This window comes from Echeneis naucrates, chromosome 4 (assembly GCF_900963305.1).
Source record: "Echeneis naucrates chromosome 4, fEcheNa1.1, whole genome shotgun sequence".
Classification (NCBI taxonomy): Eukaryota; Metazoa; Chordata; class Actinopteri; order Carangiformes; family Echeneidae; genus Echeneis; species Echeneis naucrates.
Genome location: NC_042514.1, coordinates 3535537 through 3553181, shown reverse-complemented (window position 1 = coordinate 3553181; position 17645 = coordinate 3535537). Strand labels below are relative to the sequence as shown.

Sequence of the window (17645 nt, the reverse complement as noted above, 5' to 3'; positions counted from 1 at the left end):
CAACAAAGATGGAGGATGACGATGGATGGGTAAACGCACAGAAGTAAAGCAGACTGATCCAAATCTGATCTAACTTTGCTCATGAACGTAAACACAGACGTGCCCGCCGCTAGTTTCTTTAATTTAAGAAAGAAAACTGGGAGCAGCAACGCTCTAAAGAGGACGTGATTTGCTTCCGTTGGGATAAAGTGACTCAGTGATTTCAGATCTTTTAGCTCTTCACAGGCAACAGACCGCCGTCCCTCGCCGGCGTCTGGGGTCGACAGTGAGAAAAGCTGCCAAGCACAGCTTTAGCTTGTGCGCTTTGTTCGGCGGTGCAACATCTGACCCGAGTACATCGTGCTGATGTCCAGATGGCGAGGCGCTCCACGTCAGTACCAATTAATTTCTGATGCATTGCGATCTTTTGCTGCTCAGCTGCATTTAATGAGCAGCTGCAAACTGAGAGAAGGTTCGCACGGAAAAACATACGGCGAAATCGTGAAATAGTGCGCTTTCTTTTTATAGGAGCGTCAACATTAAGAGAAATGTAAACGGGCCGCGTTGTTATTCAATGAGGGGAAGAACGAGTCTCCACCAGACAAAGCAATAAGAGAATCTTTAAAAAACATCGATAACATGGATGTGTTGAGTAAAGACGGCCTTTTCAAGGAATCTCACAAGACTTGAAGGTTCCAGGTGGAGCAGTGAAGGGAACTGCGGCCCAAAAGGGTTTTCCTAACGAACCGACGGCTAACGTACCGTGCCGGGATGCTCATTAGGATGGAATTCACACATAATCACCTTTCCACTGCTCAGACAGCTAATTGGTGCATGTTATTTGAATATTCCACCCTTCTCTGAGTCTTAATCTGACTCAAGGCCTCTCATTAAAAAAATAAATAAATAAATAAAATGGCTGTGGCCATCTTGGTTTTTTGAAAACAGTAGAAACCAAATTTGGAGGAATAATTTCAATAAAAAAAAGTAATAACTTTCATTAAAAAAAATAATTGAGCTGTGTGGAGCAAAAGCTGGCAGCAAGTCAGATAAATAAACAAATCCACTGAACCAGGTCCCATTTTGCAGTGAGATTCTATTTAACTGCCCAGAAACTATTTGAAGACCATAATTTTGGTTATATAAGTTTTTTTCTCCCGCTAATTGGAGGCCTGGCAGCTCACACCTCAACATGTTTTGTGTTTTCCTGAACATGCCCTGAAGCGGGAGTGTAAGTGTTCTTTTTTGCCTCCTTGTGGAGCTCGTCAGCTCTGGAGGAGGCACCGGAGGGCTGGGTTAGAGAGAGGAGTTGGCAAACCGGGAAGAGGAGCGCACTATAAGAGCCGGATGGAGCCGAAGGAGCGACAAAACATTCAGACCGCGGCCGACGGAGGCGGATGGAGAGCGGGGGAGACACCGAGAGGGGAGAGCTCAGGATGAAGACTTAAAACACGAAAAGGCGGAGTTTTTTCTTCAACACAAACATACTGACAATAACAACAATAATTACCCGACAGGGTTAGAGAGAGAGAGCAGCCCGCTCTAAGCGCGCCTCGCTGGATGAGCGCAAAGTGTCCGCTTCAGCACCCGCGGAGAGGACAGCTCCTCTCGGTCGGCGGACCCGGACCCGGACCAGAACCAGAACCAGGACCCGGACCCGGACCAGGAGCAGGAGCAGGAACAGGACCAGGACCGGGACCAGGTCCAGGAACAGACCCAGGACCAGAACCAGAATCAGGAACAGAACCAGGACCAGGAACAGACCCAGGAACAGAACCAGGACCAGGACTCAGATCTGGACCCAACTCCGCTGCAGCTTGTTAACAGCGTAACGCTCCCAGACTGACTCTCTGTCCCTGCGAGTCCGGAGGAAGTCTGACGGTCCAGAGACGGAGAGATCCGGGACTGACTCTGTGCTCAATATGTACCAGGGGCATTTACAGGTAAGACGGCAGCCTCCTCCTCCTCCGCCTTCATCTCTGCATCTAACTGTTAGCTGTCATGGAGCACATGAAGTCCGAAGTGTCTGCAGGCTGGCAGGTACATGCATGAGCTTCTTACCTGACTGGGGGGGGTTCATTGATGTACATATGCTTTCCTACATTCATTAAGAAAGGGGGGGGGGGGGGCTGTGCCTTGCTGCACGTGCAGGTGCGTGCCAAACATAAACAGGGGTCAGACCTGCGGGGGCTTCAAGCAGATCAGCCCCGCAGACACCGCAACATCCCGTCGGCTTCTTCACATGAAGGCTCATGCAATCGTGACGTCATGAAATCTGACGTCGATTTATCTTCTTTTTTTTTTATTATTTATTTTTTTTGTACTACAGCAATAAAGATGCAGTTGGTGTTACATCACTGGTCGAGGCTGAAACTCAACTCAGACACCAGAAACTGGGATTAAAAAAGAAAACGGCAGAAAGCTGCTTCACTTTGTCTCCTACTCTGTATTTGCCCCCCCCCCCCCCCCCCCCCCCCCTTAATATTTACCCCCTGTAGTAGCCTAATTACCTCCTGGAGTGTTTTCATTCCCCCAAGACTCTCCAGAACTGCATGTTAAGATGTAGAATATCTGTTGAAGTGACTGAGGTGGTTCAGCTCCCAGACAGCTGATTATGTAATGAAAGACCATCCTGAGTCTGAACTGGAGAGCATTAAAAGGACAACATTTAATATTTCATGATATGTTACTCAAGCAGCAGTATTCATTGGAAATGTAAAAAAATTAATAATAATACCAAAAAAAAACAAAAAAACAAAAAACGCAGTTCTTGTCTGGATCTGCTCGGTTGTGTTTGGATTGGAAAAAAAAAAAAAAAAAAAGCCTCTGATAGTTATTCAGCTGGTTTCAATGACCAGATTCCCTAAATTGTAACTTTTTCATCTTTCATCCTGTTGTGTTTCCATCACCTGACACTTTATCCGTGTTTCTCGTCACATTGCATGCAGGTCATTATTACACAGAGCCTTGAGTGAAACACGATGCTGCTCTTCGTCAGCCGTTAAAAGAAACTAATTTAGCACCAAATGTCCAGCGAATGCAAAGCAGATGCTTTGCTGTCAGTAATGGGTCTGATGCTCTGATGCTCGTCTGAAGAACTGGTGCATTTATCTCCATTCTGACAGCACTTTCTCCTTGAAGTCAAGTGTGTATGTGTGTGTAGATGGTGGAGTCATAATGCATTGCTTATAATGGGAATGGGTGGAGTTTGTTACATCATAACTACAGACAGTTATTCAGCATTTGTAAATAAATAAATATAAATTCTGGTGGGGATTCAAATTCAGATTTATTAATAGAGTGTTTAAAAAAAAAAAAAAAAAAAAACCACAAGCGGCTGAAAAACTGCTGACTCAAGTTCTGTTAAAAAGCCAGCAGAGCAAAATGACGAGGGGGGGGGGGGGGGGGGGGGGGGGGGGGTAAAAACATGTTCAGAAGAGAGCTGAAGGAGTGGATGGATGGGGTAGGCAGCTCTGAGTTTAAGGTGAGTGCATGTAGTGTGGAAGGGGTTAAAAGGTCAAAGTGAAAACCAAACAGAGCCTTGAAGTCCATCGGGAGCTGATTTGGACTGATGGATCTCTGAGTTAGCATTTATTGTATTTCATAATGTTGTTTTAATAATGCTTTGTTTGGAAGAACTGCCATCTCATCATATCTACCGCGCATTTTATTTCAAACGCAGAATACGCCGCTTTAAATGACGACAAAACGTCAAATGAATGCTGATTACGCTCCCCGAAGTGGCCCCTGTGACCCCTGAACAGAAGCTAGGCCCGTAAATAATTCAGAGTTGTGAGTCTCCGTAGCCTGAAATTTTAAATAAAGCTCACGCCGTCCGTCTCCTCCGATGGGCGGCTGCTGCAGCGTCAGTCAATCGCTCGTAATCAGAGCTATCACATTTCCCTCCCTGATGTAGATACGCTTGTAAATCCTTCTTTATTACACAATTGTCAGTCAGCAAGATTTGTCAGCTTATGGGTGTCGCAGCTCGGGAAGCAGTCATCTGTGGGAACACGATAAGGATGTCCTGTCTGCTCCCCTCTTGTTTTTTCCTCTCTCGCTGCACAGTATATTTCATTCGTTGACTTCCTCACTCATCCATGAGCTGGCACACGCACAGGTGGAAGGGTAACGCATCTCCTTTAACACACTGACACGCTTTGCATAATTGTGCCGCGGTTTTGTACTCGGTGAGACAACAATGGGCGGATCAAATGTCTTGGCGTGAGCTGGGTTTCCCGAGAGACGCCAACGCTTGGTTGGCTGTCGCCGGGACGGCTCTGCATGGGAAGTGGCAAAGCTTGGCCTGACGCCGTGCTGGACTTGTGTCTTCAGTTCCTGCAGTGTTTTTCTTTTTTGTCTCAAACGTAGCGTAAAGTAAAGGTGGTGGCAGCATCCTACGGCGGCTGCGCAGGAAACAAACTGCATGTTGTTCTGCTTTCGCTGGCGGAGGATCACTTCACAGTATCAAGTGTTTGGGGGGATAAAAGATTGATGAGGTTAAAGAAAAGCAATTTCAGAGGTTGGGGTGTCGGCCTCATTGCTCTTTTTGTTTAGATGCAGCCAGATGAGCTGATTCAGCATGTCTGCTCGCCTTTATTAAAGAAATGTTTACCGTTTCACGCGGTGTGATTATGCTTTTCATGTACTACATGGAAGGAAGACCTTGAGATCGTCACCATCCAGACTCCTTCAGATGACACTCTGACATTATAGATTGCACTTTGTTGCTGAAGTGGCCCCCTTTCTTTGCCATTCATGTTTACTTTCAACTCAATTACCGGAGGCTGTGAGTATAAAAGACGTGCTGGCGTAACGGAAGTGATCCTTCAAGGCCTTTGGATATTTGCACTGTTAAGCTCAACACGATTACATCATTTGATTACCATATTCCAAGCCGCCCTCCCGCCCCGGGGGGGGGAGGGGGAGGGTGGTATCTTGGACGGATTCTTTCGTTGATCAGAAGTAGATCAAGTCTCCATAGAGCTCACACCATCTTTTTTTTAAGCTTCTGCTCTGTTCAAACAGTTTTTGAGTATTTGTGCGGCCGTAATCAGCCGGCATTCAGCAACAGTAAACAGGCCGCTGATACGATATAGAAACCGCTGAGATGTTCAGAATCAGCTTTTTTTTTTTCATTTGCACTTCTTGTTGCCAACGTGGCCATTTTTCATAACTCCACCAATATTTTCCCCCAAAGAAGCAGGAGGCTGACCTGACTTCAGATCAGCTTGACACTAGAACATTAAAAATGCCATTAATGAGCAAAATCTGATGTGATTTTATGAGCTGCAAAAGTAAAGAAGGTTTAATGGAGCAAAAAACATCTTGAAGTGATTTTAACAGAATAATCAAGCGGCAAACAAACGGAGCACAGCGAATCAATCAAACCAATCAGCTGACAGCACAACACAACACCAGCAGGCGTCGACACAAGCGTGCACATCAGGGCACAACACTGGAATACATGAATCAAAGGTGCACGCTCATTGTGGATGTTTGAGTCCACAGAAGCGCGTCCTCTTTGACCGGGCTGGTCATTTTCAGCCAAGCCCCCCCCCCCCTCTCCTCCAGAGAGACAGTTTCAAAGACTCCTTGATTCAATGAACCGTGATGTTGAATAAAAGCGATTTAACAGGCCAGACTATTTCAGGAGCCGGGATAATGAGTGAAATCAGGTGCTCCACAGACAGTCCCGTCCTGGTTGGGTGGTTAGGACTGCGTAGAGGAGCTGGTAAAGCAGACCAGGAGGTATTCAAGCACACATCGGCAGCCGTTTGTCCTACGAGCCGATTGAGGGGACAGAGATCGGCAATGTGGTCGTTTCTGTTAACGTCCAAGTCTTCCTGGTCTTCTGGCCATACTGTCACAAGATCACACCAGAGGAAAGACAGAAACGGGCCCAAATGGAGCAGCCATAGACTGCAGAGACTTAAACCTGCTTTAACAGCAGTCCAATTGCATTGAAGTCTATTGGAAAATGGGCCTACTTCTCACTCTATTTAGCTCAGTAAACATTATCCCAGTTTATAGTCTCAGTCTCTTCTTCAACACAACACATTCTTTTTTGTTTTATTTTTTTAAATGATGGTCCCATTCAGATGGAAACAGGTCATAAAGCAGGGGAGGGGTTAGGGGGTGTGGCTATAGTGTGACTGACAGACTGTAATAGAATACAGAGCTGGTTTTATAATCCCAAAATGGCGACGGCCAAATTACAAACTGGAGGCTTCAACACAGCGGCTCACAAACCGATGACACGAGCGCACCAGGTGAGCTGACTCCGCCCATAAGGCTCCAGCAGGGTGGAGTCTCAAACACACTCTGCTGTGGCTTCATTCAATTTGTTTGTGTGTGTGTGTGTGTGTGTGTGTGTGTGTGTGTGTCACTCACGGTCTAATCCGCAGTTCATATCCTGATCTGACACTGATGAAAAACAAACAGGTGATGGGAGTGAAATGATGGGGTTGGTTTTCCGGACCAGTCGTGTTCGTCGCAGATCAGTACAGCTGTGGCTTTAGATCGATTCGTGTTTCAAAGCTTTCACGGGCATTTGTGAACCCAAAGTGACCAGAAAATGTGTTTGACACTCAAGATTTACGTCTAAAATAAGTGTTTGCCGGGTCACCAACAAAAGGTTACCACAGTTCGCTGGAGGAGGAGAAACATCTCTGCTCTGTGATTGATTATTTTGATTGGAGTCAGATTATAGATCTTCTCTGACTGACATTCATCAATGTGACTGACAAACAGTCAGACACCTGCGCGGGAGCAATGAATAAACATACTTTAACACCATTCTTAGTCATCGCGTTAGAATAGAAAGCAGCTGCAGCTTCGCTGACGACTAAAATCAAATCAAATTGTGATTTTATACTGCGTTGTAAGTGTTCAAATCTTCCAAAACTTTTACATTGAAAATTCACAAAACGATTCCCCGTGAAATGCTTTCTGAAATTTCAATGATGGGAAATGAGATGAGGGGATGTATCACAGTATGTTTGAAGACGAACAGCGCTGATGATTAAGTGCAGTTGTGAATTACCGGAAAAACAAGACTACGTTCACACAAGCTTATTTTCAAACAGCCTTTTGCATTGATCCTGGAATCAAACCGGGTTCCCCCCTGCTCATTTCCACCCACACGGTACGTGCCCCAGCCATTTGGCAACTGAAATACGTCCCTACAGTCGGGTGATAAATCAATTATATCGATTGATTCCAATTTGTAGCGTAGGACGATTCTCAATGAAAACAGTTTCCCTTTAACTTCCACGGCAGTCCAGAGCGGGCTGAGCTGATACACAGCGCGGGAAACTCGACTTGGACAAAAATGACTGAAAACGACTAACTCACGATGTGCTAGAAAATGCAAAGTAAGAAATTTGGACAATCCAAGATTCATTTATTTTTTTCGCCGTGCCCTATAGCTTCCTTCCTTTGACAAGATAAATGACAGAACAGGACGACGAGCTCACCCTCCCCGATCAGCCCGGCTCGTTTTGTTTATTTTATGTTCAATAAATCTAACAAGACAAGGTGACGGTGGAGATGTTCTCCCCACTCTGATGTGACACCATATTATGATCCTCAGTCCGTCTTGGCCTGAATATCCTGCTCTCTCTCTCACACACACACACACACACACACACACACACACTAAATGTCAACACAGTATATCTGTATCTGGCTTTCTCAAACAAGAAGCCTGCATCTAAAACAGGATATAATCGATGTGAAGTACCCAAAATTCACAGCTTCACAGCTCTTAATCTCCCTCTCTGTTGGTGGATTTCCTCTGGGTGCTTTTCTGCTCCACGTCTGTTAACACAGCAGACCCCCACCACCCCCACAACCACCACACCCTCCCATAACGACCCCACGTGGACATTCCCCTGAGACACCGTACAAAGCCACATTTCTTTTCTCTCCGGCTCCCACAAAAGTAGGACAAGCCTCGACATCTTTGTTACGGGGGAGCAGAGGGCTCGGAGGTGGACCGGGGAGCCCATCCATCTCCCCCCCGCCCGACCAATTCATAACCATCATTCTCAAACTGGAAATTAATATGCTCCAGAAAGCCGGCGCCTCATTGGCGGAGTGGAGTGAGTAACGTGCCGGCTCCTCCGGGGGGACGCGAGCTATTATGGACGAGTGCTGTTGATAAACAAATACGCACTTCACTGTGGAAGATGTGAGCGGAGTCGACACCCCCGTGTCAAAAGACACCGCCCAGTCCGGAGCTGGTATCTCTGCACAGATTCTGCTCTGACATTACGACATTATGTCAAACTATTAGGCTTTTTCTCGGATCATACTTAATAATCTCATGACAGCTAAAAGCTTAAATCATCAATTAAGTCAGAAAATAGCCCTAAAAATAAGCAGAACCCTCCAAAGCCTTCACACATCACCAGAATTTAAACATTTCATTAACTGTGGTTGGATTTCTTTGACGTTCATGATGCCCTGAGGATGAATTTTACCAATATCATGGATGTGCTTAGTTGTCATCAGTAGTGAACAAATTTGAATTTCCTTTATTTATCTTTATTTTTTGTTTGCGTGTTAAATATCTTGACAACCGTTTGGCGCTCGCTTTGAGATGGACCGATGACTTTGGGTGACACTTTTCCTGACACGTCGTCATCTACCTCCTCAGGGAAAAGGGAAGATGTGTCATCACATGTGCAGCTAATCTTTTTCTTCTGTTCTTTTTTTGAACCCTTTAAATGTATTTATGACGTTTTATGGTATGACGATTATTTTGCTGCTCAAACATCTGCATGTTAACAACAAGCTGATGTTAGCGCTACACTAAAAGCTCTCGGAGCTGCTTCTTGGTCCATAAACGACTCAAATGAGTTGTCTCACCTCTTATTTTATATGTTAAAAAAAGCATTTAACTCAATTATACTTAGGAAGCTCCATGTGAAACACATGAATTGCTGCTCTCATCGTCATCGCGGCTCATTCTCATTGCTGTTTTGCTGAGAGAATCGGTTTTTGTGCCCCAGGCAGGAGATGCTGACTCCTGACATCCTTCCTCTGGGTTTGAACCCGCAGCAGCAGCTCCGTCTTCCCCCTCAGAGAAGCTCCTCTCCTCCTCCGAGCCCGCGATCTTGTCAGATAATTGCGGGTGAATGTGGAAAAGCCAAGCTCTGCATATTATCGCGCCAATTAGTGTGTTGTATCCACAAATACCAATTACATCCCTCTCATGATCACCACTAATGACAATTTCAACACTCTCCATCACAGCCCTGCATTTACAACCCAGCGCTACCCGGCACTTTGCTCAGGGAAAGACAAGCAGCTAGGAAGGAAGTCAAAATAACGAAACATAATTAGCTTTAAATTCATTTCAAGGCCTCTTTGCCATGTGAACCAATAATTTCTCTGTCCTGTTTAAGGAGTTGTGGGATGGAAACAGGAAGCTTTTGTGTTTTTTGTGCCACCGACTGAAGGATGCAGAGGATAATGGCAAGGCAACGGAAGAACGCCGCAATTTAACACCACGAGGACTCCGCCAGCCAGGCAGCCTGCCCAGATGTTTTTAAAAAACATGTGCTGTGACTTTTGACGGCACTGACCACTCCAAATTCTGTCTAGTGGAAGCCAACCCTAACCCTTCGCTGCATCGCGCGCCACGAGGACTGGAGGAGCCGTTCCCTCCCCATGATGTCATCCATTCATCATTTCATCCTGTTATTTGAAATTCATGAGTTACAGCTGGAAATGTGTTGCATCAGACCGCAGAGACCTTGACCTCTGACCTTTGAATCTTATCAGTCCGTCCTTGAGTCCGCGTGAAAACTGATGACTTATTTGGGAATATTGCTTCACGCTGTTCCTGACATTTGGTGAAAATGGAAAAGACAGTCCAAACTGTGAATTTGTTCAGCAGTTTTTAGGTGGATGAATTAACAGCAGAAGTCAGGGGGAAGCAAAAGGAAAGGTCAAATATCGCCACTCTCCCTTCAGCTGTTTGACCTTGTGACTCTCGTGTTTCAGAATCTGTGCTCCAAAACTTTCTGTGCAGGTTTGTCTGTCGGAAGCAGGCGAGCGAGAATTGCCTCCGATTTCTATAAATACCAATGAGACGTGCAGTTAATGAATTCCTCGGCAGAGGTGGCGGGCTGGGCTGCAGAGCGGAGCTCGGAGGAAGCTGGATGTACAGATGGGATGTATACAGAGTTCAAGGGTACGCCAGCTGAGAGGTGGAGGAAGGCAGCGAGCTTTCGTTAGCGAAGCGGCACCACTGCTCACCCGCAGGAGTCCCACGGGCAGAAATTTCTCTCCGACTGTGTGCGTTACACACACTTGTGTGTAAGTGCAGGTTTATAGTGTGTTTGGCTGTCCTAAGTACCTGCTTGCTATCGCATGTATGCGTGCAGCTCTGTGCCCCTGAGCATGCAGTCATGTGCGCACAAGTGCGAGATAATAAAGCACAGACATGTGATTCATATTTCTCCAGATGACAGGAGCTGCAGCAGCGTGCCAAGGAAGAGGTCGAGGCTCTACAGTACGACCAATGCACAGCTCCAAGGTTGTGTTTCCCTTCCTGTTTGACTCCACATAATTAGCTACAGATCTCAGTATACTCAGACTCGCTTCGTCAACTCTGACGCCAGACCTGTCGGAGCCAAAGCTACGAGCGAGTCGGAATGAAAGTACCATTTATCATCATTTAATAAATTTAGACCGAGCCATGAAATTAGCTGCTGGGCTGTGAGGGTGAGGAGAAAGGAAACATGGGAACAAATACTTCTGTGAAAACGGACACATATTTCAATGCGAAGGGACATTTTTTGTTATTTCGGAACGAGACGGGGGATTTAAGTTCAGGATGCTAAAAGGACAGTCTCACTTTGTGTCCCTGTTTATAAAAAGAAAAAGAAAAATGTACTGACTCATCTTGACAAACTTCACGTCTGGCAGTAGGACAAACAGTCCTCTATTGTATTTTCCAATTCATTCCTCTGTCGGGGTAATCCATCGCCGACAGAGAAAAGAGAGTGTTTTTCTGTGTGTCTGTATCCACGGGAACAGGCCGATGTGTCGGTCAGGGGCTTTCAGAGTATGGGAATGCCTACTTCAAGTCATATAGATACCACAGTTGCTATTTTGAGCTGTTTAAGCTGCCTGAGCGTACACTTTGTTTGTGTCGGATCAGCACACACTCATACAGAAAGTGATTCAGCTGATGAAGTCCAGCGGCCGCTCTGTTTTCTCTGTTCCCACTGTGACAGATTCAGACGTACCATTTGGAGTTGAACAACGTGATGGTGGGAAACATCGGATTCTCTCGTCAATATCGTGATTCACCTGTTTCCCTCCGGGTCATTGTGCCAAGATCAATCTAAAAGTAAAACATCATCTCTTCACGTCCGCATAGGTGATGTTCGACTCCTGAGCTCATAGGATACCAACTGTGAAGTTCTGAAGCGATAGTTTGGGATGTTTCCGGGCTCATGTTTTAGTTTAACTGACCGAGGCGAACGTTTCAATTGCAAAACAGGATTACAGTCAGAGATTTGGAGTTGTGTGAGATACAAAGTTAAGAGGAGCAGCCGACTGTGTTACTGCAGAGAAAAATGTTTTCAGCCAATTTAAAACACGTCAAGAGTAAAAAGTTTAAATATACAGCTGTCTTACTGCCGTATTCCACAAAACTTTGCTCTGTCGGACTCAAACAAAGCGATCCAGCCGGATAAAGCACAGCAAATATTAAAAATACAGCCTGACTTTAACTCATTGTTCATTTGTGCTCCTGCTGCTTCAGTGATCTGATTACAGATGACCCACATCAAAATAATCCAAACTATCACCTTAATCCTGCGCAGCTTTACCGTGGTTATCTCGACTAAACCAGTCATCAATAAACATAATCTAGGCTTAATATCCCAGACCGGAACTTTAAATTGCTGCTGAGGTTTCATTTCTGCTGTAGGATTATACAAATCAGATAAAAGGAAAATCATTTTAGCTCAACTACAGAAATTACCATAACTTGATTTTTTTCCCCAAATCATGTATACCTGAGATGGATTAGGTGATAAAATATATTTAAAAAAAAATAAAATAAAATCCAGTAAATTTTATCTCTGGCTGGTTCCAGTCCACTCCTGATGATGAAACATGGTGTGGTGTGTCCCGCCATTCCCATCAGAGATCCTGCAGTTCTGCTGGACCCTCCGAGGGTTTCAGTCCCTCAATCAGGTTTGCCTTGATGCCTGAGATTGTACTGTAGCTTTCACTCTTTCACAATTTTCTTATCCCAATCAGGTCGGAGGTAAGAGAAAAAAGAAAAAGAGTCCTCTCACACTTTATCATCAGACTTCTGCAATCGCTCGACAGTCCTTGACTTTGCAGAAAACAAGCAGATGTCTAAGTACCAAGATGCCCCATTAAGAGTTTAATGTTTTCAAAATTTTGTGTGTGTGTGTGTGTGTGTGTCACTATGGTCTACTAAATGATGCAGGCAATTTTGAATGTGAAAGTTAATAGGATTAAAGACTGTGAATGCTAGAATCCCCATGAGACTGGAAAGAACACACACACACACACGCGTTTCTATTTTACTGAGATATTAATTTGTCGCCTCATTCTTCAGTTCACGTTGGCATTAAAAGCAGGAGGTTGTTCCAGTTAATTCAAGACTGGAATAACACATTTCTCTGTTGTGCATCCATTATCTCAATCAAACACGCGCTGAATCAGGGACGTTGGTCTGCGGATGGTCAAACCATCTTCACAAGTTAGCCCGTATATTGTTGAGACGTTAAACTTTTACTTCAGAGAAAGTTTGTACGACACAAAGAAGACTTCACACAGAGCAGTCGGGCTTATTAGAAAGAGCCGATTCCCCCACAAATAAAATTCTCTAATTAAAGTCTGTTAGGTTCTGGAGTTGGAGTAAATAAAGGTTAAAGGGGTTTGGATCCATGTTTCTATCTTTCTCTGTTACGGTGCAGGTATGCACAGCGTCCTCGTCTTTAATTCAACCACAGGCGGTCCAGATTTTAGATTTAGAGCTACTGTTGTCGATAAATATTTATATTAGAACTTCTTTCTCTAACAGTCAGTCAGGTCACTCTGATTTTTATGCTAACATTGCTGACATAAATTAGTAACGCCACGTTTGAATGATTATATTGTGAAGCCCCTTTTCACACAATAACACAAGTACTGTAGCACAAAGCACTTAATAATAAAAAGTAGCTGCGTGCTGCTTCAGCTCTCCTTAATGCCCCGCGGTGCAGCACAGTGACGTGGCTCATTCATGTAGGCAAGAAGAGAAACGCCTCAGTGCTCAGAGCAGACTGCACTCAGAGGGATGGAAATAAACTCCCAGGATTCAAAACAAATCCTGATCCTTTTCTATTAACTGTGATTCATCTCAGTGTCTCTGACCATGGTCAAATAATAATAAACATTCAGATACAGCGTCAACAGTCATTCCATGCTGTGTAACAGTACAGTTTTTTGTGAAATCCTATTAAATGTGTATTTATTTTTTTTTTTAGAAGGAACAACAGTCATTCAGCTAAGTTCAGTCAGAGTTCAGACCTTACTAAAAAAGATTTATCTTGTCCCAGCTTGATAAGAGCTGCATGTCTGCGGTACTTAAAGCATCCCAGCAGCCAGCTTGACACTGTTATTGTAGTTTTCAGCCCAACAACAGAAATCTGCACAGTCCGATGTAAAGGTCATAAAAAGACTTAGTTGAAATGGTGCACTCGGGCAGCGAGTCGTGGTGCTGCTAAAGAACCCAAAAACGACGTTCTCAAATCGACTGCACCACTGCTGGAACGTGGTATTTAACCTGAGGCGATGCATCTCGCAGAGGAAATCTAATCTGAAATCTTATTTTAAAGCAGGTGAAGTGAAAACGATGACCACAGCATCCCGCAGAGAAGCATGAAAAATAAAAATAAAAAGCTCCGACTCACGAAGAGACATTTCAAACCTTCAGCAAAAGCCTCGCAAGCGCGTAACCTTCTTACTTTCAACATTTCTCTACCTGCTCCTCTCCACCACCTCGTCCAACCTCCAGAATGCTGTCACGTCAATTAAAGCCTCTCCTCCAGCTATCATATACCCCAGGGCAGTTAGACAGGCTCCCACAGAAAAGGTCAGTCACAGCTTTAATGATGGTGCACTGCGAGATAAAGACAGCGAGAATCAAGAGGAAGGTTGTTGTTTCAGGGATTGACAGGAGGAGCTGAGACACACAGCATCAGATCAGGTTATTTACAGTTTTAAGGAACTTTGAACACGGAGAGACTTTTCGCTTCGTTTTTGTCTGACTCTTACGGATAAACACACAGTTCTTCAAACCGACGCTCCATCTCTGATTGGATACGATGTTCTGTTTGTGCTTCTGCACTGAAAATGCGTCACCGAAGGATCATTTTCAAACTGTTGAGTTAAAATGGGCGACATGAGCTTAAAGTTTCAGAGGAGCTCTGAGAATTTGCCCCCAAGCCCACGTTAAGTCTCCGGCTTCTAGGTTTTTCACAAAAATTCAATCTGTTGATGCCGTGGGAGGAAAAAAAAAAAAAATCCATCAACTCACAGTGTGTAATGAGATATAGTTTATTATATTCACCTAATGATGTCATGAGGTACCCTGTATGATCCTGCAGATCCTCCTTATAACTAAATCCATACCAACACACTGCTGTTCACGTCCATGACAGGCAGCAGCGGATGTACAGTAAATGGTGAATCCAAAAAATTAACTCAGAGGATTCCAGTGAGAGATGCACAACACGAACACCACCAATCCTATTAAGGCCTTCTAATATTTTTCATGAATGTAAATCTGCACAACAGGAGATGTTTGTTGCTTTGAAGAGCAGGCTGAGCGGCGGTATTTTCACCGCGCCGCCGCTGGCTAACCCCTTTTATGGCTGACAGCTTTTCACTCCTCCAGCAGACTGTAAGTACAAAATAATAATAACACACCCAGCCATCAGAGATGAAATGGCTGCCTCGTCGCAGCACGTTCATTATTACATTTTGTTCCTCTCTGCGTTCATTTGCTGCACAAAGTTTAGAAAAAGCAGCCAGCCAGAGCGGAGCGGAGCGATGAGGAGGGATGGAAACTCTCCGGTCTGGCAGGGGGGGAAGAGATGGTAACAAACTAAGCTGTATGACGTGATTACGTGTGCCCCGCAGCCCCTTGTGTAATCAGCACCGCTGCCCTCATCTAATCTTGTGTGAAGAGCAAAGAACACCAACCCCACCCCACCCAGAAACACACACACATACACGTCTTTTCATGGGCATGTTGCATTTCCCATATCCCCTTTAGCCAGACCACAACGATACCCAATTCTAACCCTCAAACGGAGATATGAACTGAGACAGTCCAGCATTTTGGCCCTCATAAATACAGTAAAGCACTTGCACGCACACTGAAATTGCCCCGTTGATTGTGAACTCATCAGTGTGTTGATTTACGCAGGAATTTTGACATTTACATGAAGAAGAAAAAAAAAAAAGAAGAAGAAGCTTGAAAGAGCAGCATCTGCCCCTCATCAAAAGCAACCGCTCGAATCCCCTCGAGTGACCCAGCATGATAAAAAAAAAAGTTTCATCTCGACGCTGATGAAGGCCGCTCTTTACACTGATTGGTCGGTTGTACCACGTTTCCAATCAAAAAAAGACAAAGTGTTTAAGCCGGATGGAGGAGTCCTCTCTCCTGTGGGTGATGAAGTAACGGCACCAAGGACAAAAAAAAAAAAAAAAAGAAAACAAAAGGCTAAAAATAGGCACCTGAATCGGCCACACACCTAGAAGCTATTGTGAAATCTGAGCTCTCCGGATCGATGCCAGCCTCTGCTCTGAACTTGCGGATGCCGTGCTGAGGAATCCCAGCGCTGCCTCCTCCGTGGATATCTGATGAACGTCCCTCTCGCTCTGATATCATCCGTGCAGGCACCCAACAATTACAGATTACCAAGTGAACCTGTGTGCTTCGTTAAAGGGCGTCCTTTGACTGAAAATAACCACACTCCGCCCGCCGCGCTCCTCCTCTGTTCTAGCTGAAGCGGAAGGTCTCGGAATAGCATGTCGATGTTATCGTCCCTTCACACGAGGCCGTGAAGCGACTCGATGCGAGCGCGTGTCAATGTGATGCTTTTGTTCGGATTCTACTGTACATGTATATTCTGGCAAGGAAGGGCATCTGTTGAGGTTGGACTGTGTGTGTGTTTGCCAGGGGCTGAGATTATAACGGATTAGCCTAATTATGCGTGATGCTAATGGGCTGCCTTGTGGTGAGTCATTGTCTGATGATGAATGAAACTAGAAGTATCATGGCCTACTGGTGAGAGTCGATGTCTCTGCTGCTCCGTTTTAGAGAGAATCAGCATCAAAGAGAGAGAGAGGTCCCCTGGGAAAGATAAAAAAAGGCTCCCAGTGTCTAAATCTACTTTATAAACCATCAGGAGAACAGCAAATGAAACTCAGTGAGCCATTGTGCCGAGAATTAGGAATAACCGGCGATAAAGTCGCGGTCTGTGTCTCACCTTGTGCTGCCGCTCTGCATGAAATCTGTTTTTGCCTCGTTCGGCTCACTGCTAGCAGGACATCAGTCTTCTGATAACGGGCTCGGGGAAAACCAGTCTGGCCTGATTCTCGCCAGAAAGATAGAAGACGTAACATGCCTCCTTTAGTTGAAATAAACGGCACGCTGACCTTTGATGGCTCAGTTTAAAAAAGGGGATTACTGAGCTGAGCTCCAGTAAAAGTCAGACTCAACCGTGACGCAACGCCTCCACATTAGGGCGACCTGGAATGCGGAGACTTGTGGCCGCGTGTTTGTTGGTGGCGTCCTGTTACATGGCGTCCTGCCTCCATTGAGATCAGTAGAACTGCAGGAGACCATTAATCTTCTGACAGATTCCTTGCGATTGCGGCAGGCGAATAATGAGCCGCCTGCGGGCGTCTCTCCCTCTCTTTTTGTCTTTGTCACTGTTTCTCTTTATCACACACGGAAGTGTAAGATGAACAACCCCCTGCGCGCACACACACACACACACACACACACAGACATATTGAAAGAGAAAAAAAATTCTTGCCCATTGTGAAACGTTCTCACAAAAGAGGCCCATCTATAACAGCTTGCGGTTCCCCATTTAAGGCGCGCCTCCCTCTTTGGGTCACCCTTCGATTTGATAGATTTGCACCATTACAGTGTGATGATCACAATAGAGCCATTAGATGCTTGGCTGCACCCTTTCTTAAAATGAAATGACTTGCGGTGCCCTGCAGGTGCAGCGACATCGAAAGAAAGTCTGCGTCGTGTCCAAACTGAAAGTGACAAAGCTTGATTGTCGAAGTCCCGCCTCGACAAGGATGCAGAGTCATCCTCTTCGCCCGGCGGTGGCTGAACTCGCCTAACTTGTCCAGTAAATGCTTTTAAAACGTCAGCAACAACAGCAAATTATAAGTGCACGATGACTCCTTAATGGCCCCTCCAGATCGGGGCCTGTGCATTAAGTTGTACATTGTGCAGCTTCGTCATGCAACTTTAGCATTTAGTACTCAAAGTTTCCTCTTCATCTAACTCAGCTTTTCACAAATCAGCAAGAATGACTGTGCCACTAAGACGCTGCCAGCCGACATACTGTGTGTGTACATGTGTTTGAGCA

General features: G+C 45.2%; 1 protein-coding gene across 1 annotated transcript in view; it reads left to right on the top strand.

Annotated features, from left to right (window-relative positions):
- The first annotated feature begins 1738 nt into the window (after positions 1 to 1738).
- pex5la (peroxisomal biogenesis factor 5-like a) overlaps positions 1739 to 17645 on the top strand; it is a 69694-nt gene continuing 53787 nt past the window's right edge. Inside the window, exon 1 of the mRNA XM_029500057.1 lies at positions 1739 to 1922. Within this exon, the coding sequence (XP_029355917.1) occupies positions 1902 to 1922 (21 nt within the window). The 5' untranslated portion in view covers positions 1739 to 1901. The remainder of the gene's footprint in view (positions 1923 to 17645) is intronic.